The following is a 26,745-nucleotide window of genomic DNA, read 5'->3' on the forward strand; positions in this document are numbered from 1 at the left end:
GTCTGGGTGTCTCAGTGGGTCAAGCCTCTGCCTTCGGCTCAGGTCATGGTCTCAGGGTCCTAAGATAGAGCCCCTGTCGGGCTCTATGCTCAGAGGGGAGCCTGCTCCCCCACCCCCCACTCTCTGCCTGCCGCTCTGCCTACCTGTGATCTCTCTCTCTGTAAGATAAATAAGTAAAATCTTAAAAAAAAAAAAAAGAAGAGTGCATTGGTTTTGCTTACGGTATGCGTAAATGGATACACCAGGATTTAGTGAAACTTAATAGCGAAGTCAGAGTGAAGGCAGGAAAACTGCTTCTGTTGATACAAGAGCAAGGCCACAGACCACAGTGGATCAGTCAGGCTGTGCAGTGAAGATGGTGCGAACTGGTCTGACTGGTTGATGGATGGAGGTGGGGTGTTTTACAGAAAGCAGAAGAATCTGGGAGTTCTGAGATGCTTACCATGAATGTCTGAGAGTAGGTGAGGGTCCTTTCCTGTGCTGAGAAGGAAGAGAAGGGGCTGATTTGGTATGGTGGCAGAAGAGGTAGACAGAAGATTTGGCCTTGAAATCATGAGAGGCAAAACTTTTCCTCTACCGTCTTAGAGTCTCTGGCTGGGCCTGAGAATTAAGTTGCCCTAAGACAAACAGAAAAGCATACAGATTTCACAGGTACGTGGAAAGCTTTGCCAAAAAATGAACCCAATGAAGTGTCAAAACCTAGATGTTTTTATACTAGACTGAAGAAAGAGAGGAAATTGTGCGAAAGTAACTAAAATACGGGGTAAGTTAACGGAAGGGAAGAATGATTTCCCTTAGGTCTGTTGCATAGAATTCTCTGTAGAGAAATGTGAGCATTGACTCCCCATCTCCTGCAATAAGAATGTTTGCTTCTCCTCATAAGTGAAGGGCGACTTCCCCATGGGAGTTTTATTCCTGTTCTGGAGAAGAAAAGAAAAGGTCAGGGCATCCCTCTTGCACATGCTCTTTTTTAAGTGCCTTTAGCTCAAGGTAATCCTTTTCCAATGTGGCATATTTGGGAGCGGCAGATTGCGCCCCCCTTTATAATCTTAGAATGTCTGTTGGCATCCAAGTGAAGATGTGCTAGTTGTGTCTATAATCCAGAGAAGAGGTCTAAACTACAGAGATTTCAGATTTGTCAGCACAAAATGATGGGATAGTCAAGAGACTAGCTGAAACCCCTGAGGGAACATATCTACAGTATAGGAAAGTAAAGCTTACTGTCCTAAATCCTGGGGCACCTCAACATTGGCAAGAAAGGGAGGAGAAAGAGCTGGAACACGTCTTGTCGAGGAACTCACTGTCTGCACAAGGGCTGAAATTTAGCATGAGGGGCAAGGCAGAATTTTGAGTTTAATGATTTTTACTCTTGCAAATGTGTAAGTGCCTTTGCATCATCTCATAATGATCTGATTGGGTAGATGTTAACATTCCCTTTTAGTTATTTATTTATTTTTAAAGATTATATTTATTTATTTAACAGAGAGAGACATAGCGAGAGAGGGAACACAATCCGGGGGAGTGGGACAGGGAGAAGCAGGCTTCCTGCTGAGCAGGGAGCCCCATGTGGGACTGGATCCTAGGACTCTGGGATCATGACCTGAGCCGAAGGCAGCCGCTTAAAGACTGAGCCACCCTGGTGCCCCTAACATTCCCTTTTAAAGAAATAGAAGTTTAACCAGTTAGGTAAGGAGAGAACTGAACTGATTTTCTTTACTTTTATGCAAGTCCTGATATTTATTTGTTGCTATCGCTAGCTGCTACATTTTCCAGGCTACTATCAGAATAACATCGGCTATAATTTTTCGGTATATATGGACTTTGATTTTTATTTGAGAGCTTAAGGGCCACCCCTGGAGTCAGGCCGCCTGCTCTACCTGGTCCCCAGCTCCACAAGGGAAGCTAGCTGGCAGTTGATTTACCTCGTGATTCCTGGTCTGGTGCTTATTTTGGGCATGTTAATTTTCTCTTAACTTGGGGATAAAAATTATCCCTAGCTCCAGGAGAGTGGCACACTGGAGCAGTGAGACAGTGGTTGTTTATATTTTTAAGTACCAAAGGAGCAAGTACACTCACAGAATGTTTTTTAGGGACTGGTTTCCTTTCTTCTGACTGTTACTCTGAAGCAATTAAAGCTAAGTCATCTTGTTGGCATTCCCGTACAAAGAAAAACTAGTTAAGTTGCATGGGAAATAGGAAATGAGTTATGGGTCTATATCTACATCTGTGTACTTATTTCTTTGTAGAATTTCCTTATTTATCTGCCCACTAAGGTACATAAGATGAAATGTGTTTTTGTTTTGTTTCTTTTAAAGAAATTTTTTTTAATTTTATTTTTTATAAACATATAATATATTTTTCCCCCCAGGGGTACAGGTCTGTTAAAGAAATTTTTTTAAACAAATGTCATTCTTCATTTCGGTTCCTCTCCAGCCAGACTGATGGAAAGTCAGTCTCTGTTATTTTGAGCCTTCCTCTTGCCACAGGTTTTACCTTGCACTGAAACTTCTAGAACTTGTCTGTATCAGTCATTAGCCACTGATGTGCCCATTTCCTATTCATTGTGGTAACTTCACGCCTCTTTATTTCATTACATCCAAGCCAAACTCAAGATAAGGGAATCTTTGACAAGACCAGTGACAGGACTGAGGGCCATCTTGCCTGGATGCATCCAGCTTCCCTCCCCCTCTGGTTGTTCTTTGTCCCCAGACACCCATGCAGAAGGCTTCACTCCCCCCACACCAAAATTTGTCCTTTTGTCTTCTTCCCAATTAGTGCTCTTTGTCTTTATGTGTCTCTCTATCCCTTCCCTTTCCTTCTCCCTCTCCCTCTCTTTTCTCTCCCCACCCTCAAAGATCCTTTTCCCCCTCATTGGCCACCTCACATTTTCTCTGTCATGAGATTAAGGAAGGGCGGGTCTACTTAGTTCAGGCAGCTCTCACTTCCAGCACTGCTAAAATCCCTGGGACACATGCTTTAGTTTACAGCCTAAAATGTAAGAGAACACAAAATAATACCTCAAAAATGATTTTACTACTGTCTTACATACATGTAAATACAGTGATCACATTGCATATTAGTCTTGTCTTATCCAAATAAAATTAACCTTAAAAAGCTTATGCTTTTTTCTTTAGTCCTTTAATCATTTATGATATTTCTTACTGGATCTCATCCAAATATTCTTCTTTCTAAAATTCTAAGATCAAAACTGGAATCAGTTCTCTGATAATCATCTGATGGAAGCAATTATACTTTCTACTCATTATGTCCCCCTCCTTTCTTTTTTTCTTTATGAACCTCTGAGTGGCTCAGTCAGTTAAAGCATCCAACTTTTGATTTCAGCTCACGTCTTGATCTCAGGGTCAAGAGTTCGAGCCCCCCGCAAATTAATATAAAGCATATTTAGACTTGATACCAAGGCACTTTCCTGTCTTTTCTTGAGTTGTTTTTCTGGACATATGTACTTTCTGTCTCTTCAAAGCAATGTTTAGATACTCTCTGAAAGTGTAACTCTGTGGAGCCTCTCTTCTCCTCTGATAAGAGGCTATTCCTATTTTCCGGACACTTTATAAAACTAAAAGAGTGAAGTGGAAGAAGAGTACAAAAAGTGATACCAGGGAGAAATTAAATCAAAATAGTCAAGTAAGTCACATTTTTAAAAAAATTCTGAAAATAGGTAAGAATGAGTAAGAACACCTTTAGAGACCGAACACAGCGTCAGCGTGCTTGGCGTTCTTTGTTTTTTGCTCCCTGCCTCAATTAGCTCTTATTGAACTGTCACCTATTATGTTAGTAGAAAAAAACATGCATCTCTAGAGTGCTACCGTTATGTTTGAATAGAATCAAAGAATCACAGGAAGGTAGAGATGAAAGTAATTTTAGAAGTCACTTACTGTAATGTAATAACTAGCAAGAAATCACACCTGCCAGCTTCAGAGGGAGCAAGAAACCTTGTCCTTGAAGGAACTCAGTCATAAAGTGAGAGGAATATGATTTTTCCACTAGACAGACAGGGATAATAATCCCCCATCTGCCTCTTGAACAAGTTTTGTGACCCTTGTGGGCCCTTGGAGATAATAACACCGACCAGTTTGGCTGTTTGTAAGAAATAAACCAGGTAACGTCTAGAAAGCCGCCTTCGCAGGGTAGGACATAATGCAAGGGAGATCTTTTTCTTTACTTCCAACAAACTCTCTTTGCTTCCCAAGGTAGCCCAGACTTTACACTAGAAAAACTGAGTCTCTGAAATCAACCTCTTCATTTTTTTCTCTTCTCTAAGCCAATGGAGCGCTTCTGATTCTCAACATCTTCCATCTTCGTCTTCTCTGGTAAGCCGGGCTCCTCAGCTCACCATCACGTCCTGGTTATTAGGCTCTGGTATCCTCTCATTCATATGCTACTCCCCCTCCTCAAAACATGTCCTGTTCGGAAATGCATGCAGTGTCCTATGGGGAGGACTCCTGCTTCCTTCGAGGTTCTGTTTTGCTTAATACTGCTCTTTCTTTTATACCAAACTTGTCCAAGAAGACCAGAAACACTCTATGACCTGGACATTCAAAGGAGTGACAAGGTCTTACATCTTCTGAGTAATTTCTTCAATTAGGGGCTTTTCTTATAATATATTTTGAATTAGATTCTGAAAACCAGTTAGAATGAAGAAACCATCTTAAACGTGGCCAGTGATCCAGTGGCCACAAAGGCTAATCTTCCTTCTAGGCCACCAGAAATTATCCCACCTCTGACATTGTTTTATCAAAATTTTCCCTGTATTTAAATAGTTGTACAGTTTCTTAAAAGTCCTAGAAATATACTTCTGATATTCTAGTTTTAAATTAAATGTTTGGAAAGTTTTGGTAATTTGACATTTAAAAGTATTTTGAGTTTTAAATTTCAGGACCTTGATCTAAATTAACACAAGAAATCTTTCTCCCCTTATTTTATCAGACTACCATATAAGCAAGCTGCGAAGCAGGCTAACTACATTCTCAGGGTCCTTTCCCTGCAATTATTATTGTAAAGCATTGGCAAGGCCTTCACATTTAGTTTCTCATCTGTAAAATGTGCAGTTCAACTTGGAGATTTTCTGAAGTCACTTTTACCCCCGAGAATCTATGAGTCTATGATTTCTGTACCCGTCTCAAAGAGTCCTACATTATATTCACTTTTCAACAGATCAACAGACTTAAAATCTGATGCAACCCAGCAATCCAGGGCCTAAAACATGGTGCTCTATTAAGATTAAGATTGATTTATCAGGTGATTGTGGAATCAAGTAAAGCTCTATAAAATATTGGCTTTAAAATCTTAGCTCATAATTTCAAGATGGTGTGCCCACAGCCCCCAACTTGGATATAATTAAATGTGAAGTGATCTCATTTTAGCACAGGAGGAAATCAGCTTTCTGGTCAGAGGAAATGTTTTTCAATTTCAATTTAGTATTAATTGGGAATTTTCCTTTGGGGGAGCTGGAAGAGCTCTAACAGTTAAAGGAATAAAGTACCAAATAGCACAACTCTTCATGAATGATAACCCAGCAGGGGAAGACAGGAAGACTCTTGCTTTTGTTTTTAGCGATCTGGGTGGTTTGAGAGGGTACCTGCCTTGGGGGACATGTGATCCACCATACACCCTAGCCACCCACAGAAAAGAGGGAGAAAAACACGAATATCATCAAGTCATGCACATTGGGTTTTATTTAAGGAAATGTTTCCTCAGGTAGCAGTGATGTATTTAAAAGTGAGACATATCTTTTTACTTGTTTTTAAGTGATGGCTTTGTCAGGTCTGTAAAGAAAAAAAAAATCATTTTCTATCCTGCAGATTCAGTAACTGCCCTTAAATGACTGATCATGTCACATTTTCAGTGGCGGCAACATGGTAATTTTTTCCATGGCGATCTACCAATGACGGTTAAAATGAGCGACTCTAGTTGGTCAGGACACCTTGCAAGGCAGTCACTAATTAGTTGTTTTTCATAATCTGCTGGTGAGGAAATTCCTAATATCATTACTCAATATCAATACATAGACATCCTTTGCAGTTTACGCTTGCAGAGTGCTTAAAAACTCATTTGTGGTTATGAGGAATGACCATCTGTGCTATTCTTAGTAGAAAGAAGGAGACAGCCCCACTAGCACCCGTGACCACATTGCGACATCGTCCAGGGCCTCAAGCCTTACGTTCCGTGGCAGCCGCCCCCACCACGTGGCTTTCAATTCTAGCTGAATAATGGAATTATTATGTGTGAGGCCTTTTTTTCCTATATTATTCTAATCTCCAGAGAAGGAAGTCAGTAAACAATAAAGTGATTCAATTATAAAACTATCTTTCCAGAAACAAAACAAAAAACCACAACCTTTTAATTTAGTAATTTTCACTTCTAAGGCAAATTCAGTAGACTGGAAAATGTGAAATGTGCTCTGGCAGGTTTTTGTGTCTTGTTTTATTTTTGTTTTTGTTTTTAAATCTAGTACAAATTATTCCCCTGTATTTGGATTAAGGACTTCACAAAATCCTTTCAACTTACTTTTTGGCCAGTAGTGTACTCCTTAGCCAGATCCTATCTACAGGCAGTTCCAGAGGGAGAGAGTGTTTCTATACTATTATATTGATCGATCGTGGTTACTATTTAACCTAAATTTGTAATCAGAATATAATATTTATAATATGATTGATAGATGACAGAGAGGTAGGGTTGATCTAGGAGACTACACTTGTCTCCTAACAGGGAACACTGGGAGGCAACAAGGTTTCAACAAAGTTAAGATTTGCTACAGATAACTTTCACCTTAAAACTGGACGGGAGGGAATGGTAGTGATATCAGAGAAATAATATTAGGCAAGGAAGCTTTTCCTAATCACAAAAATACTACAAAAAAACCTACTGCCTAGGAGCACCTGGGTGGCTCAGTCCTTAAGCATCTGCCTTCAGCTCAGGTCATGATCTCAGTGTCCTGGAATAGAGCCCCGCATCGGGCTCCCTGCTCAGCAGGAAGCCTGCTTCTTCCTCTCTCACTCTCCCTGCTTGTGTTCCCTCTCTCCCTGGGTCTTTCTCTGTCAAATAAATAAATAAAATCTTTTAAAAATAAATAAATAAATATTAAATTAAATATAATAAAACCTACTGCCTATTTCCTACCTAATGTGCCATAGAATGCTGAACAGGCAACCAGGTCACTCATATGGTTGACAGTGGGAATTATGCAAGTCCAGAATAACTCCTCTTGCTCAATAAACCATGCATCTTATTCAGAGATGCTGCTATTTAACATTGTCCCTGGCTCCAGAGTCCTTAGATCTTCCCAAAGAACAAGGAAACACCAGAGCACAGCACAACATGACTGAACGAATGCTTTAAACTAAGTCAGACAGATGCTCAAAAGTAATTCTCACCGCTGCTGCCCGTGTGGCCAGTGACGCGGTGAAATGCCTCATCACGAGTGCCTGTGTCGGAGGTTTTCAGGGGCCACACCTGGTTGAAGGGGGCCTGGAAGCTCGGGGGCTGGTGCGCATGGCACTCTTCCTGAGACTGAGTAACAACCAGTTTTCTGCCTGGAGGAAAAACCTGGAGGAGCTCATCAAGATCAAACCATGCCTTGACACCTGAGATTGAAATGGACACCTGTGACTAAAATTCTGAAAATTCTGACAACTGATGAAATAGAACCTAGAATTTTTATTTTCGACTCACATGAGCATGGCAGATTTCAGATGTGCCACGATGGCTGCCACTTTTTTTTTTTTTAAGATTTTATTTATTTATTTGTCAGGGACAGAGGGAGAGAGAGCGAGCGAGCACAGGCAGACAGAGAGGCAGGCAGAGGCAGAGGGAGAAGCAGGCTCCCCGCCGAGCAAGGAGCCCGATGTGGGACTCGATCCCAGCACCCTGGGATCACGACCTGAGCCGAAGGCAGCCGCTTAACCAACTGAGCCACCCAGGGGTCCCTGGCTGCCACTTTTTTAAGCCCGATTACCAACGACCATTTTTCACGTGCACAGAAAATCTGTTCTTTTTCAAAGAGTCGCTCTGCAGATACGGATCTCTTTTCAGATCAGGAGTCCGTTGGAGATAGATTCGACCTCATCTAAGTAAGATGAGCAGCAGAACACATAGTTCCTGAGCTGAGCTAACAGGAGGGTGCTGAGTCGGGTTTTGTTCAATGAATCGTATGGCTGGCAAGGATGACATGTCGGGTGTTTCATTCATTTTAAACACCAAACCATTTCCACAGATCATTTTTATAACTGTAAATGCATTATGTAGTATAGTGACAATAGATGGTGTGTTTCAAGGTGCCAGGAATGTCCGTTTGCCTCACTACATACTGTGTTTCTCATTTTGTTTTCCGAAGATGTATTTATCAGATTATTTTTTATGGGTTGATCCATATTTTAGTTTTATTCATGTAGTCTTATTGATTGGTGCTGTTATGCTTATGCGATGGACTCTTCCCAGTACATACACATTCAGCCCACGTGAATATCATCTTAGTGTCTCTCTCTTCCCTCTTGCACAAAAAGCAAAAGGAATCTCCTTTTTTTTAAATGCAGTTGTCAATGTAGTACAGGAAGAAAAAGATGCGCAGGATGCTTTGGGGGCTGTTTAGCATAAAAACTCCATCTGAAACAGCTGTGTTATGTAACATAATGTGTTGTATTTCAGGATATTTAAGGTTGAGTTTCTTTCCTGTGTGAATGCTATACTATTTTCTTTTCTCCCCTGACTCCCCCTCCCCACCCCTGTTTAACAGCAGACAAACCCAGGGAGCACTGAATGAATCCGATGATCCCGAAACAGGCTGTCTAACTGATAACAAGCCAACTTCTCGACACTTCTATCCTGTCGCCTTGCTGCTTGTCAGCTCACATCTGCTAGTTGTGTGGCTTATTCTAAGTCTTGCGTTACTATTAGCCAAATACCAATAAGTTTTATGTTGTATTCCTTTCTTTTCTACAAATGACAATGGACTTTAAATTACGGGAGGTGATGCTGTAATATTTCTACATTTTCAAATTCACAGAATTTAAAAAAAAAAAACCAAATGTTTGAATTGTGTTTTGTTTGTTTTTCCTAAAAATCTACAAAAAGTAATACTATGCATTAAGGGAATTATTTTGCTCTTTTGTTCATGGAAAAGTATTTCCCGCTGTTAACTAGCTCAAAAGAATTTTTAAATTACTGTCTTGGGAATAAGACAAAGAACAGAATCCTGAAAGCTTGAAGTTCTGCACCTCCCATTTCTCTTCCCATTCAGTTTATCAAAAACAATTAAGAATGAATTGGCACAATGCGTTGAAACCCTGAGACAAGTTTTAGAGATGTGGGAGGTTCCAGACTTGATTTCCACTGTGCTAATATCATTGTTGCCGTCCGCTGATAGAACCTTCTGTTTGATTCCTTAACCTGTGAGTTATGTTAGTTCTTGGCTTCAATTGACCTTTCACTGTCACCCAATTTTATGGAGAGAGTGGCTCTTTATGTTTTGTAATTAAATTAACCTGTTTGTAACTATTGTTTGGGTTGATTTGGCTCTCGGAGTACTTTTCTATTCTTTTTAACCAGGTCTTGTTCGTGTCCCACACGCCATTTTCAGCACCTGTGACTTTTGTACTGTCTGTGCACAAGCCCCCTTCCTTTATAAAGCGGAGACTTGGACCAGGCTGTTGGGAAAGCCATTCTTCTCTTCGTTGCACAGCTAAAATAATGAAGTAAAATAGAGATGAAATTTTCCTTTAAAAATCTATAGGGCCAGACTTAATCAATTAAATGCCTTATTCTTAGAACCTGCATCCTTAGGGCTACATGTAGATTTTAATGTGTTTTAAAGAGACTGAGAAGTTAATTTGTGGAAAAGTTATTTAAAAAAAAGGCAGATATATTTATGAGACTAAAGTGAAGCTGTATTGTGGAGCAAATTATATTTAAAGAGTTTATTAAACCTTAAATATCTGTTAAGAGCAAAGAGACTTGAATCATCTCTTTCCGAGGGCAATAACGGTATTGGGCCTGGCCTAGGATTTAACTTTGTAAGATGTATCATCATTTGTGGGAAAAAAAAAAAAAATGTAGAGTTGAATCTTTGTTATTTTTACTTGGACTGTTGCTGCAACTCTGCATTGAACAAATAAAGCATATTTATTTATTCTGTGTTTCATGAAGTTGTACTTTTTCCCCTTTCACCAGAGAAGGATGCCGCATAGAGAATGTACTGAAGAATGTCAAATGCAGGAAGTATGCTTTCAACATGCTACAGCTGATGGCTTTCCCCAAATACTACCGACCTCCAGAGGGGACTTATGGAAAAGCTGACACCTAACTTTACCAACATGCAAATAAACAGGAACACAAACACGCTTCAGTTGGATAATCTCCACCCTTTTAACTTTTTTACTGTCACGAATTTGTGGAGGGAGGTGATCAGGGATGTTTGTCCAGATCTAGGCATTATTTGAATTAGGTGTTAGCATATTACTCTGAAAGAAATCCATTTACAAAATGTCAAGTAACATTGTGATTCTAGTTCTTGGTCTCAATGCATCGCCCCTCGCTGGCTGAGATCAGCTCAGGACGGGGACATTTCATTCATGGAGTCCCTCAGCCAGAGGCATTCTGAGGAAATGTAGGCTGCCACAGAGGTAGGACAGGTGACTCAAAGAGGGGCTCTCGACCTCCAAAGCGAAGACAGGAGAGGGGAAAAGGGGAGGGAGACTCAGACATGTTATTCCACAGCTGTTCTTACATGTAAACTTAGAGCCCATGTGTGGGACTTGGAAAATATTTTTCCAGTGAATTAAAATTCGGTAACATCAACGCATGAACTTGACGGCAGAAGCGGGTTGCTGGTGTGCTTGTAAAGACTTGGGGCCTCTGGGCAAGATGAGACCAGTCCTCCCGCACAGGTAGATGACAGTGTTAGCAACACGGTGAGAGACTTTTCCCCAACATGGTATCTTTTCAAAACTCTGATGAGAGTCATGTGACCCCATTACAGAAGTGGTGATAGAAAAAGTTGAATAGTTTAGTAGAAAAAACACGACGAGGAACAGCTACTGCAAGGAAATGAAAGATGATCAGCCTGCTGATGTCAAATGTGAAAATCCCCATCAGCCTGAACTTTATGTAGCCAAGTTCATAAGAGTCAATAAACTATCTTTGTGATGTTTCCCAATAGTCCTCTTGTTACAGAATATAGATGGCGGAAGTGTGCGTGTCTGGCGTAGATGACCATATGTGAATAAACATTTTAAGACCTATGCAGCCATAACTAATGATAAACTCAAACAATTATTTCTGGTAACCTGAATTTGGAATTTATTCTCCAGAAAATTGCACCATAGGTTTTCCAAAATTCCAAATTAGAAATTGCTTTGGAGATCATCTTGTATAAGGCCAATGTAATTGGGTAAATTAAAGCACCAGGAAGAGATGCACCCCAGTCATCCACCTAGATAATTTTAGAACCATGATTACAATCTCTTCTTACCTTCCTGGCCTGTGGATTGTCTATTCTCCAAATTGCCATGCTAAAAATATACATGAAAATTGTGGGAGAATGCTAGTTAGTTAAATAGAATTTGGCATTTATTGCCAGAATTGAGCCTTGGAGTATAATGGTCTGAATAAATGAAACCTGTTTTCTCCAGATGTTGAGTTTATTCTTTTTCCTCATTCATTGGAAGAGTATGCTATCCAGAGCATAAATCTCCCCTTGGAAATGCTGGAGGGCTGTTACGTAGACCTCTCCTGGCTGTGCCCACATTCAGTGGGTGATATTATGGGTTTTTTTCATAGCTAGTGTGACAGCTTCTTGGCTAAGATGTCTATTGAACTAAGGACTCCAAGCAGATCTCTAGGTTCATGTTGGGTTTTTCAGATTGCTACAAATTTTTGATAACTGTTTGGCGCCTTTCATACTAGAACTTTCAATCCATTATTTTAGCTAGTGACTTGTGGGCATTGTATTTGAGGTCATCTACAAACAGTTTCCAGGTTTTTCAATAAAAAGATGCTGTGTACTATGGATCTATTTACGGACCAAGTTTCTTGGTGTTCTCCCTTATGCTTCATTCTCCATTTCAGTGATTAAATAAAATTTTTGAGTTGGTCAATTTTATTTGAAAATGATAGGATTTGGGTTATTTCCATGATCCCATTGGATTTAAATAAAGAGGTTGGGATGACAGAGGTTTCCTTGAGTAACAATGAAGCCTCGTTCAGTATATCAAAGAGTGGTCTGTGTTCCAAGAGACCTTAAATGAAAATGTATCGTCTTGTAAATACTCTTATAAAGTCATTTTTGTTTGTATTTTTAAAAATGAGAACTCTTGACTCAGATACAGAAAAAAATATTTATTAAATAGAAAATCAATAAGTAGGGTCTTCTATTTGGGGAAGATATCCCAAAGATATATTTTCTTTCTTTTTTAGTAAGTTCTGATAGAGACGTCTCAAAAGCTGGAGATTACTGCAATACAAATCCATAGAAGTTTTCTTTAATTATTAGCAGAGTCATCTGCCTTTCCCTTTATAAAGCCTGTATCTGTGCATACTGTTAAAAGTGGATTTAACCAAGAAAATTCATGTTTCATACCAACAGCAATACGGCTCCCTTCCTGAGAGCTAGTCCAAGTACCATTGGAAATCCACCTCACTATTTCTTAACTTTTTGCAGTTTCCTAGATCAAAGACCAAATGTTAGAAAGTTTTAAGATCTCCTTTGTAAAAACACAGCCTAGTCATGCTTTCCTCTCTTTTTATTTAAAATATACACGAGCAGACCTATTTCAAGAGATCAGATTGAGCCAGAAACTGAACCAAGAAAATGACATTTCCAAACAAGATAAAAAAATTTGTTGGCTAAAAATATGTTTCCCTCTAATGTAGTTATCAAATGCAGATATCAATTCTGTAGAGCTGTTTGCAGAGTTCTACAGAAAACATATTTAAAAACAAGGGAAGGCGAAATCTTGATTATGTTTGACCCAGTGACAAAAGACCCAGAGCCTGAAAATGTACCACTAAACAGCTCAGCATTAAAGTTTCAAATATTTGAATGAAGCAGACCCACATTTGGATGCATTCGTTAATTTCCCACATGGTTGTTTGGTTTTTCTTTTTTTTCTTTGTAAATATCGTCTTGGATCTTGTCTGTATCCTACTAAAACAATCCTTTGGTGTTTAGTCAGTCCAGTAATCCCATGAGTCAGAGCCACAATTTGATCCTGCTGACAAATTGTGCTAAAATGACCAACTAACTAATTAGAGCAGTATAGCATGTGACTAACCTCCAGTTCTTACTTTATAAGACAGATCCCTGTTTTTGTTCTGAAAATCTGTGAAGTCTTAAAAGCCAGCATCTGGGTGGAAGATACTTTCCTTTTTTCCCCTTTTCCCCCCTCCACTACATATGGTATTTTGCATGAAATAAGACTCTGAGTGGAAAAGAAAAAGATCTGTATGGAGTAATGCTTTCCTTCCCAACAAATCAAGCCCCTCCTTGTGTAAAGTATGATGCATGAACCAAGGAGAAAGGATACCAGTGGTGCACTAGAACTGACTCATGCAGACTCATGAGAGTTAAATTAAATTTAACTCTCATTAAATTTTCAGGAAATTTGTGAGCCGGTTGTTAAACACACCATCATGAATTATTAAATTATCAAAAGCAATTAAATACATTTTATTAAAAATAAGGATCATGATCAAAACTTACTACTTCCTAATTTTTTTTCCTTCATTTTACTCTTTACCTGTGCTTCTGAGGTTATTTATGTCCATTATCTCTGCACAGTGGAAACACTGTATCATCATGGACTACTCTGCATCTCTTCCTGACTCCACACCCAGAAACATCAGGTGGGCAGCTTGAAATTGACCACAGTGGGAGTATTTACATCCAAAAATGACCCAGTGCTGCAAACTGGGACCTTTAATTCCTGGAAAACCAGTTGTAAACATTTACCAGCATACAACTGAATTCCACCTTTTTTCTCCAGCAAACAACAAATAATTGAAAACATTATGAAAGTATTAATATACTATTAAGTGCAATCAGGCATCTTCAGATGGCTACAATTTTGTTTTGGTTGTTCCCCTTTTTAAAAACAACTATTAGACTATAAGTAATATTTGATGTTTATATGTTCTTCATAATTAAATTATATACTCATACAGATGCATTTAAAAATGTATCTCTCTTGATGTTCTGCAAGGGAAATCTTAGCAATGCAGCCTTAGCATAAGCAATAACAACCATGGGCTAAATTCAGAGAAATGTTAGCCTAATTAGAATATCACCAAAAATGTGCTTTAGTATAAGTTTTTAAGTTTATAATTTTAGCATTTTCTAAATGCAGGAAAAATGGTACCATATCACTGTGTCCAGATTCTAATAAGTATAGTTTGGTTGAAATCCACACTGTTAGATTAGGCAAATTAAACTCTGGCAGTATGCTAGAACATTACAGATGTTTTAGATGTTTGATTTCCAAGCAGGATGGCATATCAATTGTCTAATTCAATATGCAGGGCACCTTTTGTAATCTTTAGGAAATAAATTAATGTTTATCACAGATTTAAGAAACTGGCCCGAGAAAAACCATGATCAGCAGTTAGGAAGGGAAGCGAGCCTGTTGAACACAAAGCATCCCTAATAGCTGGAGGCTTTACAAATAATGCACCACTGAAGAGAATGATTTGCTGAGCGTTGTGTGGTTGATTGACAATTTTAGTGTGAATTGACATTCATTTAGCACAGCTGCAGTCAGCAGAAGCTATGCTTTCCCCCCCCATATTTATATTTTATTGCTTTACAAAGAAAGTCCCAATATATTACATCCTTTGTTTCTTTGGCAGTTCTAAGTTAGAACTTTCTACCCACATAGATGCTACCTATAACAAAACTATCTTTAAGAAGAGGAAAATAAAATCAGTGTTTAGATAAAATATTGTGAACCAATTAGGTATCAAGTTAAGGTATGGAAATTTGGATTTTTACTTTCTGAGTCATGGTGCACATTAATCAGTCTTCAAATCTTATTTCTAAGCACATAAGAGAGTCTAAAGTATTTCTGATGTCAAAGAAACAAAGCCTCTCTGGCTACTAGTACAAAGGAAGTAAGAAAAAGAATTATAAGGTAATATCAGCCAAAAAATAAATTGTACATGCAATTAGCTGTCCTCAGCTTGAATATCATAGATTATGTGAACATTTAGAATTATAAATCAAAAAAAGAATAAAAGGCTCACAATGAAGTATAGTCCCCAGAGAGTGAATATCAAGAAAGAGAAGGCCTAACACAAGCAATGGTTCCTGATAAGCCAGACCTTGTTTATCTTTTAGTAAACTGAGTTCCTTAAGATGATGTTGCACTTTCCTACTCATAGCATGAATATATTCACAGGCTTCCTAAAATCACTGAAATGACTCTACAGTCACAAAAGAGCATACATAACCCAGCAGTCCAACTCTAATGATCACTTGGTACGATTTCATTGTCTAGCAGGCAATATTGACGCACGTATTAGCAAGATTGCTTTCCCATTGATATAGGTCCTATGTTGTTTTTATATCACTGTCAATATTAAAACAATATTTGATGTCAAAGTACTTTTCAAACTTTTCAAAGGCAGGCCCCACACATGTGTAAGTGGAGAGACACTCCCGTTTCCTTGCACAAATGTGTTCTTTGTACACATATACTTCTCATGTGAATATTTTATTATATTGTTTAACCTAACACTTAATTTTCAGACTCTTGTGGTACTTATCTGAAATGGCGGCATTTGTTTTCTTTTTATGTTAAGTATATATTCTAGATGAGCCAATAATGTGTATTCCTAGGAAATGGGGCAGAGATAGGTTAGATCACGTTATACTGGCATTTGAAGAAAAATCATTTTATTTTATTGTTCCATGTAAACCATATTCATTGTACACTGTGTGTATATTTTTGTTTAAATAAATGTGATTTTTATTTTTTTCTGTTTCCGTCTTTTTCTCCCTATCACACATTTTTTTTTCATTTTCATCAGCGCAGCAATGTCTAAAAGCTAATTTATATAGCAGAAGAGTGTCCTAAATAATCGTTCAAAGACAATAGACTAGTTTTTGGCTAGACCACAATTACAGTGCAAATTTTACATCGATTCTAGGTTAGTCCCATATTCACTAGCAGAATGTATCCTTAAGGCTTGCCATTCTGTAGGAATAAGATCAGCCAAGGTCTAGAAAAAAAGTTCAAGAACCAGATGTCAATGCTTCAACACTGGGCAAATCACTGATCTTTGTAGCCCAGATGCTGGTGGAGTCACTTGAGCACACGAACTAACTTCTCCTTACAGGCTACCTGGATCTGATCATTCATAACTCATTAGAGTAGCTGATACTAGAACGCACATTCCAAAGTTGTAATTATATCTTGTTGCCAAAAAATTTACCAAACGAGGCCCCTGTTTGCATGTAAAAAAAGAATGGGAGTTTTGCCATCTGGAGCATTTCAAGAATGCTCAGAATGCTCAGAATCATTGCTGACCCTGCAGCAGGAAACGTTCCCCTTCTGTCATGTCATCATCATTAATATATGTTCCTACTAACATGTCTTTCTACATCTGAGCGGGAACAGTATGTAGGTAGCCTCATGGTGGGACAATGCGTAATGAATTAGGGCAAAATGCTGCCTACCGTCAAACCAGAAGCGGGAGTGCTCTGCTGTCTTAAACCTCCACACAAAGGTACCTTGACTGTTATAAGTGACATTCCCACTCAAAGTCACCACACAACAGGGACTCAGAAAATGTGTTCCAGGGCCGTGTTTCGGTATCTCCAGAGGGTAGAATCAGGATATCAAACCAGCTCCCACTCAAAGCAAAAATAGTCACATGGCATGATTCTGTGGGTCCCTATAGCAACAAACACCGAGTTCTCCCGATGGTCCTGATGAATCAGGGTGACTGAATAACCAGTTTTTTAAATAAATATTAAGTGAAAAGGGAGTTGTGAAAGCATATTTGGGTAAAATACCAGGAATGTGGTGTTCAAATGTTAAGAACTTTCCACTTCCTAATCCATATGACTTTACTGCTAGAGCCCTTGGTTACAGAATTTGGGGACAGCAAGGGTGATAATGATCTGCTTTTTGCTTAGTCGGAAGGCTTCTCGGTTTTTAAACCAACTGACCATCAGCCACCACGTCCCTTGTGGATTATTCCCTTCCTCTGACCTGAGCATGCTCTCCTAAACCTTCTTTAGGCTCAGTTACTATGTCTACTTCCCCTGCCGATTCCTTCCATTCAGGAATCGCCCAGAAGTTGAGCTCAAGATCTCTGTTATTTCTAAGGAGAAAACCAAACACCAGCTAAAGAATGTGGGCGTTGAAGTCACAGTGTCTGGATGCAGATCTTGGCTCCCCCAACTGAATGCAGACACATGTCAAGTTCCTCTACATCTTCCTGCTCTGATCTGTAGAACGAGGGTTGTGGTAGGACTTACTTAGTATTTCTTGGTGAAAAGGAGGTGTGGAAGTGTATGTCTAGCCCTTTGTCCCGTGCCCAGTGTGACACCCAGTACCCATTCCCAGTTTAGTCCCCTGAAGCCCCATCATCTGCAAATAAAGGGTTGGCAGACTAACTCTATGTTCTCAGGACATTCAGCATGACAATTCAGGATATCTGGGGTTCTGCCATTGAGACCCCCCAGCACCATATTGGGAAGGCAGAAGGAAACAGCCAAGAGCTGGAGGGGATTGACCCCTTCTGCCCCAGCAGGAGCAGCAGTTGGATTCCCATTTCTACTGCCGGTTCCCCAGCTTGCCACTAGGAGTGGCTGTGACCTCCACAGTGGTCACAGCAGAGCATTTTCCAGGCCTGTAGGTGCCGAAAGTAATTTCTGACAACTGGACCAGAGGTGCTTGAGGCCAGAAGCTTGACAAGAGTCTGCTTGAGACATGCAGTTCCTCTAGCCATTCCCATGATTAAATAAACATCAAATTCTCCATAATACACATATTCAATTGTTTTCTCTGCTAGAAATAACCAGACTGGGTTCTTTCCCCACACTAAACACTGACTGGTGATACTGTCAGTCAATAGGACATACTCAATACATTTCTTTTCAGTAGTTGTTGCTGATTAACTGATTTCTCTTTGATTTTTCAGCTAGGCTGTAGTGCCACCTTTTCCAATATTGTTTGGCCATTTCTGAATGTATCTGTTTGGGGGTGTTCATACCTCCCAGGTCACACACAGCCATCTCAGCTTTCCTGTCTGTTCATGCATCTGTGCCCCAGTCACACAGGTTTACAAGCTCCAGTCAGCTTTAACTTGTCCATCTCCATCAACATATCAACGTTCCGTTGGTCACTAGATCTATACATTTTACCACCACATAACCTCCTATCTGTTACTTTCCTTTCTTCTGACCACAGCTATTACTTTTGTACCCAGCCTTTGTTATCCTCAGAACTATAGCTTTGTCCAAGCTAAATGAAGTGTGGTATTCAATGACATCCATGATTTGGCCTCGCCTTCCCTACCAAGGCTGACTTTCTATCTCCTGCACCTCTGTCCTCCGTAGGTAACCACACTAGGAGCCAGCATACACAACATATCCCTCAGAGACACAGACACACACACACACACACACACACACACACAGTCTCTCTCTCTCTCTCTCTCCCCTAGGTTTTCTCTGAACTATTTCCTTTTTCCCACCATTCCCCCAAACTATTGCTCCAAGTTTAACTCATATGCTTCTTATTCCAGAGCAGTCTTCCCACATCACTCTAAATGGAATGAGTCTCCACTATTCTAATCTTTCCTTACTATGCCCTGTAGAGTTCATTCATTTGTACATTTCTTCTTTGATTCATTTAGCAGATACTTTAGAGTCTGTGTTGCTGGCAGGCAGCTGGAGCTTCATGGTTAGCAGCAGGCAAGAGGCTTGGCTCTTCCATTCATAGACCTCACTGTCCAGTCTAGTGGTGGAAGCAGACAAAAGGGAAACCAACTAACAAAACAAAAACATAATTATTAGTTATCATGCTTGATAGGAAATGTATAATCTAGGTATTCTGGCAGAGAATCATGGTGTAGGTGAGAGGTACCCTTGCATTAGGTAGGGGGTCCGGGATGATCTCTGAGAAGACATCACTTAGATGAAGCCATAAAGGGGGAGGATGCTCAAGGAAAGGGAGGGAGGTACAAGGACAGACAGTGTGCCTGGGGTCAGTGCATGAACCACAGAGTACAGGGCCGGGGGAGAGATGAGATTAGGCTTAGAGAAAGGCTTCCAGACCAGGAAAGGGAATTCAAGCTTTGTTTTATGTGCGATTAGAAGCAATTACAAAGTTCCAAGCAGGGGAACAAAAGTGACTAGTTTACATTTTTAAAGGATCACTTCAGGAGCAGTGCAGAGGCTGGATCATGAGGAACCAAAAGTGAAAGTGGCGAAGCAGCTAGAAGGAAAGCACATGCAGTGAGCCATGGTGCTAGACTGGGGCAGAGACAGTAGAAACAGAGAGAAACAGAGAGATCCGTGGAACATTCCAGGAGTGAGAATAGCAGGACTTGCTGGAGGACTGATGTTGGGGGAGCTCGAGGGTATGGGAGTGACTGGGAAGTGGTGGTGACATATGGAGATGCAGAAAGTGGGGGAGTAGGTCTGTGGGGAAACCAGTTGTTTGGCTTCAAACATGGAAGGTCTAACTGCCTAAGTCATCCAAATCCAAGCAGAAATTCAGGTTTGCCCATGGAGATGAATCTAGGGTTCAGAAAAGAGTCTAAAGTGGGAATAGAGGAGTGTAAGCTGTCAGCAAGTGTAAATGAATGCAAACACTTAGATTGGTGGTCAGCACTTGTTGGCCGAAAGTGCCAAAAACTTAACTAACTGAAACAAAAGGCAATTTATTTTATTTTTTTTTTTAAAGATTGATTGATCAATGGATTGATTTGACAGAGACAGAGAGAGCACAAGCAGGGGGAGGGGCAGAGGGAGAGAGAGAAGCAGGCTCCACAAGGAGCAGAAAGCTGGACACAAGGCTCAATCCTAGGATGCTGGGATCGTGACCTGAGCCTAGGGCAGATGCTTAACTGACTGAGCCACCCAGGCATCGCCAAAAGGCAATTTCTTGACTCATCAACAGAAAAAGAGCAAGGCTGAGGCTTTAGGCATATCTGTCACATGATATTTAAATGATAATTTTAGTTCTCTTTCTCATTCCTACTCTTTCTCTCTGTCTCTCTCTCTCTCTTGTTTCTATCTTCTCTGTCTCTATTCCCACACCCATGGATTTCTGGGGCGGGGGGGGGGGGGGGCAGGGCGCAGGAGAGTGTTCTTTCCTCTTAGTGTAATATTCCAGAAAGTCTCTCCCAGTTCCAGGCTCACATGGTATTTTAACGTAAGTCTCATGAGAAAAAAAGAGATGCTTTCTCTCCCAGCAATCATGTGAATCCCCAGAAGGACTCTGCCACTCACTGTTCTGGGAAGATGCTCTGAAGGGCTGGTGTGGGCCACCTTTCCACTGCTATGGCAGGTGATGTGCAGCACCTCAAAGGACAACTCTTCTCATTAAATGGCATTGGCAAAGAGCAACGCCACAAAGGAAGAGACACAGGAAAAGTGGACACCCACATCATCTGGGGGTGAGAAGCAATGGGAAAGAGGCCTGTGACCGGGACCCTCAGGGCTCTACCATTAAGAGGTAGGGTTACAGGAGAAGCAGCCTGCTTTTGATAAGAATTACTTTACTGCAAAATTGCATTTTATTTGGAGTTAGACTCTAAAGTCACTAATAGGATAAAAATGAAAAGTCATTTCACCGAAATAAATGTAACTAAGGAAACAACTATAATACCACAGTGAGAGGCAAGAGGTCTAATGGTTTCTGGATTTGCCATTAACCCTGAATGAATCCGTTCATTGTTACTTTTCATTTGGGCAATATGTAAACTGAAGATAAACTTTCTCTGTGCGTGTCCCTGGTCAGCTTCATGAACAAGAAGTGAATTCATCTGATGCCAGGATTCTCTGAAACAGGCATTGCATCTAGAATATGGTTTTATTTCAGAAGCCCCTGACTTATTCCTAAAGAAAAGTAAGAACTTGAACTGATTTTCTTTTTTCAAGAGAAATAAAATAGAGAGTTAAACGTCCTTTCACCTGTTTCATGTTTTTAGATGAGGAGCATCCTCTAAGATAACATTTGTGTTTGCTCATAATCCTTTATACAACTTGCCATTCCTTAAGCAACTTTTTATTTGGTGAGTGTGGACACAACTGGATATGCAGAGTTTAGCCAATATGTTGCTTCCTTTTTCTGGTATTTGTTATTTGCCTACCTACAGATATGACATTTTCTTTTAGAAAATTGACACGAGGGACTATTTCCCAACTCATTCCATGAGACCAGTATTACCCTGACATCAAAATGAGACAAGAAAAAAGGAATTAAAAAGTAATATAAAGTAATTACACAGCAATACAAAGTAATTGCAAAGAAGTAATCAATGATTTCAACAAGGTTGAATCAACAAGATCCATATACAAATATGAATTGCATTTATCTATTTCTGACAATAATCCATTTAAATGTAATAAACAATACCACTTACAAAGGCACAAAGGTAAGTCAATTAATACAAGGATAGTTTTTTCAGTAAATAGCACTTAAACAATTGGATGTTCATATGCAAAAAGTAAGCCTTCATGAATACCTCGGAACTCTTACAGCAATTAATCAAAATGTAAATGTAAAATTATTAAACTTCTAGACAAAACCATAGGGGAAAATATTTTTGAGTTTGGATTAGGTAAACAGTTCTTAGATATAATAGCATAAGCACAAATCATAAAAGTAAAATAATTAATTAATTTAACTTTATTGAAATTGGAAACTTTTGTTTTACATTTAACATTGTTAAGAGAAAGAAAGCCTAGTCACAGAGTAGAGGAAAATACGTGCAAATCATACATCTAACAAAGGATTTGCAACCCACAATATAACTAACTCTCAATGTTCAACAATAGGAAAACAAGCTATTCAATTTTAAAAATCATGAGCAAAAGATCTGAATAGACACCTTGCCAAGGGAATTATATGGCTGGCAAATAAACACATGAATAATGTTCAACATTATTAATCACTACGGTATTGCAAATCAAATCCATAATGAGATACCATTTGAATATGTGGAGCAACTGAAACTCTCATACATTGCCGCTGGTGGGAATACAGAGTGATACATCTACTTCGGAAGATAGTTTGATGGTTTCCTAAACAGTTAACACAAGGTTAGTGCATAACCCAATCACCTTACTCTCAGGTATTTACCCAAGAAAAATAAAAATGTATATTCTTATAGAAACCTATACATGAATGTTTATGGAAATTTTATAACTACCAAAACCTAGAAACAAGGCAAATATCCTTCAATCACTGGGTGGGTAAAGAAACTGTGACACATCCATACATTGTAACACTCTTCAGCAACACAAAATCATGGACTATTTCTTTACACAAAGATACTGATGAATTTCATGTTCATTTCACTAAGTAAAAAAAGTTAGACCCAAAAGATCACATTCTCTATGCTTTCATTTACATGGCATTTTGGAAAACAAAAACTGTAGGAACAGAAGAAAGGTCAGTGGTTGGCAAGAATTGCATGTGAGAAGAGGTTTGACAGAAAAGGGATAGCATGTTGAAATTTTTGGATGTAATTGAACTATTCTGTATCTTGATTTTGGTAGTACATAGAGTACACTATGCATTTGTCAAAATCCAGAGTACACTATGCATTTGTCAAAATCCATGATCTGTAAAAAATTAAGAGTGACTTTTACTCTGTGTCAGTTTTTTAGATTGTATAACAATTTTTAAAAATTAATTAAAATTTTAAAATAATAAAATGCAAATTAAAACCACAAAGAGATACCACCACACACCTACTAGAATGGCCAAAGTTGAAAAGACTTACTATACCAAGTGTTGCAAAAATGTCGATAAATCTCAAAGTAATTATGTTGAGTGTAAGAAGCAAATAAAACTAGACCACATACTGTATGATTGTATTTATATAAATTATAGAAAATACAAACTAGCCTGTAGGGATATAAATAAACTAGGTGTGTGCCTGAAGACAAAGGTTGGAGATGAGAAATGCATTACAAAAAGGGCACCAAAAACTTTTGGGGGTGGTAAATTACCTTTATTGTGCCAATGGCTCCATGATATAGATAGGTCAATAGAATAAGATTGATGATAGGTGGTTAGATGATAGATGATTGATAGATAGATAGATAGATAGATAGATAAAAACCCATCAAATCATACACTTTAAGTGCCATATATTGTATAAAATTTATATCCAATAAACCTATTTAAAAATAAAAGGAAGAAAAACCACCAATCTTATAAAAACTCTTCTGAAGGATATAAAGAATAGAACACTTTTCAAACATGTTCTTTGAAGCCAGCATAATTGTGATCAGGATACCTGAAAAACTATTACAAGAAAAGATAATCTCTGGTCAGTGATATTTACCGTCATAAGTATAAATATCTGCACAGAATATCAACAGCTGAATCAATTAGGATATTTGAAAAAAATGTATCACAAAAAGCTGAGTTTATCCCAGGAATGCAAGGTTGGTATAATATTCAAGTTTCAGTCAATATTTGGTGTTTCAGTCAACACTAAAAACACACTGAGAATTAACCACACTTAAAGAATAAAAGAGTAAAATCACATGGTATCTCAAGAAATGCCAACAAAATATAGAGTAAAATTCAACAAACTGGAAGTGAAAAGGAATTTGTTTTACCTGATAAAGAGATATCTTGAAAACTTAGAGCATACTGAATGGTGAGATATTCATATTACACACCTGAAAAATATGTTCCTTCCTCTCCATGCTTTGGAATTGTATCTAAGATCCTGACCAGCACAAAAAGAAAAGAATGTGTGTGTTATGAATTCTAAACAATGAAATGAAACATGATTATATGATTTTCATGTGGATTTATTAAAATTAGAAATAAAATATTAGAATTAAGAAATGAATTTACCTAATCATTCAACATAAGTGAAGAGAAAGCAATTATATTTCCATATACTAGTAGATGAAAAGTAGGAAATACAACTTTTCAAAATACACAATTGTCAACTGCATATCAAACGCAGTAGAATCAATATAACAAAAAACACACAAGACCTCAATGCTATAGATTCAAAACAATCCCAAGAAAAATCCCAGCAGGTATTTTGGTGAAAATTGGCAAGTTGATTCTAAACTTTACATAGAAATGCAAAGAGTACGAAAAAATCAAAGCAAACTTTCATAAATTGAACAAATAGTACACATACACTGAAATACAAATATATAATGCACAAGGAAGGTAATTCAGTATTAGTGCTAGTTTAGATGAAAAGTGCAGAGAAGTAGGGAAAGATTGTACATTCATTAAATGGCACTAGGAAATTGTCTCCTATGATCTCAGGGTCGTGAGATGGAGACCCAAGATGGGCTCTGTGCTTGGCAGGGAGTCTGCTTGAGATTCCTACTCTCCCTCTCCCTCTCCCTCTGCCCTTCTGCCTGATCACACATATTCTCTCTCTCTAAAATAGATAAATATTTTTAAAAGGATTAAAGCATCTATATACTAATGAAGATCATCTTTATGACTAGCAGTAGGTAAAGGTTTCTCAAACAGGACACAATAGCCCTAACCATCAAAGAAAACATTGATAAATCTGTCTTTGTTAAAATGAGGAATTTCTGTCCTAAGGAGAACATAAAAGCACTAACCATGAACAAAATGTTAATAAATGGCAATTATTTCTAAATGAACTTCTATTAAACAAATGATATCAGTAAGAGCTTTTAAAGAAAAAAGCAGAATGGGAGAAGGTATTTACAATATTTATAATCAGCAAAGTACTTGTTCCCAGAATATGTAAATCATTAAAAGAAAATATGTCAGGTAATCCAATTAGGGGTGCAAAAAAAGATATCCAAAAGTATGTAGAGCACTTATCCTCTTTAGTCATTTGGCAAATGCAAACTAAGACCACACTGAGAAACATATAGGTAGAATGGTTAACATTGAAAACCTGACAGGTCAAACAATTGGTAATAAAATAAGGAACAGCTGGAAGTCTCACATACTGGTAGAAGTGTACAGATTTCTACAGATCTGTGCAGACAGATATGGGCTGTATATACTAAGCTGAACATTACACATACCCCATGACCAGCCATTCCGTTTTTAGGCAGTGACATACCACAGGTGAGGAGGTAGGAGCATTCTGCCCTGGGTGAAGGAAATTAGAGAATGCCTTGTCCATAGAGAGTTTTACAACAAAAACGACTTGAGAGAAAAAAAGAAGATGAAAAGATGGCCTGATTTTTATTATAACTCTGCCCTAGAAATTCTAAATAATGTCAATGGGCAAATAACCTTTCCCAAACGTCTTGTCTTGGTTTACGTTCTGAACAATTGACATAGTCAATATTGATCATTTTAATATTATTAATTTTGGTAATAGATGTCAGCATCACATCAGCCATTTTAGTACATATCCTTTAATAAACTCTGTGTGTTATGTAAAAGGTGAATTCAGAGAACTCCTAGTTCTATTATTGGTCTCTGACAAAGGTGGAATCAGTTACATGTGTTCGTCTTATATATGTAAGTTCCTTACAGTCCAGCATTGTTAAAATGTATGCCTCCAACTCCTGTTACACTGTATGTTCCTACACAAAAGCATTAGATTCAAAACAAACAATGATTGCACAGCAATTGCAAAAGACAAAGTCAAAATTTGGGTCATCCCCATTGTCTCTCTATAGAACCACCTGAATGAAGTTCTTGTCTTTAACATTTGAAACATTAACATAAGGCAGACTGAGAGGTCTACCATTTACTCTTTGAAAATGCAAATTTTTGTTCATATATGTAATATTTTACTGAATTTAAGAAATATCTTTAAAAAATGAAATGTCTTGTTTTCTTACATTATTAGTTTTAAAGCTAAAGAGCAAATTAGGAAAATGAACGTTACTGCTTTTTACCTGATTATTACTAATATTTATTTTGTTGGATGGGTGAAGGTGCATTAAAAAATGATTTGCCCTGATGTCAAATACACTATGCATGCCACTGATCCTGGTTATATATGTGATCAAAATGCATAATGCATACACACCTGAGGACACATCTTACTAACAGAGGCAAAAAATAAATGGAGATAAAACTCCAATGCTCACAGATGCATTTCCAGTATACGGGAGTTGGGAGCTGGATGTTGAGTGAGTGCAGTTGCCCAGGGGAAAAAAACAGCTTGGCTGGGTCCCTCTCAATGCTTAGAATGCAAGCTGCCTTTATAAGGGCTCATTGCAATATAGACAGTGAAAGCTATTTTAGCTTCTGCCTGTTTTTCTAAAAGCAAAAATCCTCTTCTTTTGGCTATGGAAAACAGTACTAATGTGAAAGCAAAATGGAATTAGGAGGACTTTCGAAAAGCAGGGGACACGGTGCTTTAGTTCCTAAATTGTTTCTCATGTCAGTACAAAGTGGTAATTTTGAAATTACAGCTACACTCTGGTTAAACGAATAGGTATTTTGTAGGTAGAGCTAAGTTTCTCCCTGCCTGAGAAAGAAGTTACAATAAAGAAAGAGGAAGGATTGAATAAACTAGAAGCAGATATATGGGTATAAACTAATGTTTCTATGTACTTATGCTTAGGAT

At 38.5% G+C, this 26,745-nt stretch overlaps 1 protein-coding gene across 5 annotated transcripts in view; it reads left to right on the forward strand.

The window, feature by feature from the left end:
- Positions 1-15,979, forward strand: part of INPP4B (inositol polyphosphate-4-phosphatase type II B) — an 807,880-nt gene extending 791,901 nt beyond the window's left edge. For 2 of the 5 annotated variants that reach the window (XM_032857128.1, XM_032857121.1), the window contains one exon: positions 8,750-9,023. In XM_032857128.1, coding sequence (XP_032713019.1) covers positions 8,750-8,924 — 175 coding nt within the window. In that variant the 3' untranslated portion in view covers positions 8,925-9,023. Of the gene's footprint in view, positions 1-8,749; positions 9,025-10,182 lie in introns of those variants that run through there. The other 3 variants (XM_032857097.1, XM_032857105.1, XM_032857109.1) reach the window with 3 other exon arrangements.
- The last annotated feature ends 10,766 nt before the right edge of the window (positions 15,980-26,745 follow it).

The sequence above is a fragment of the Lontra canadensis genome, unplaced genomic scaffold (genome assembly GCF_010015895.1).
Source record: "Lontra canadensis isolate GAN:19392208 unplaced genomic scaffold, GSC_riverotter_1.0 scaffold1, whole genome shotgun sequence".
NCBI lineage: Eukaryota > Metazoa > Chordata > Mammalia > Carnivora > Mustelidae > Lontra > Lontra canadensis.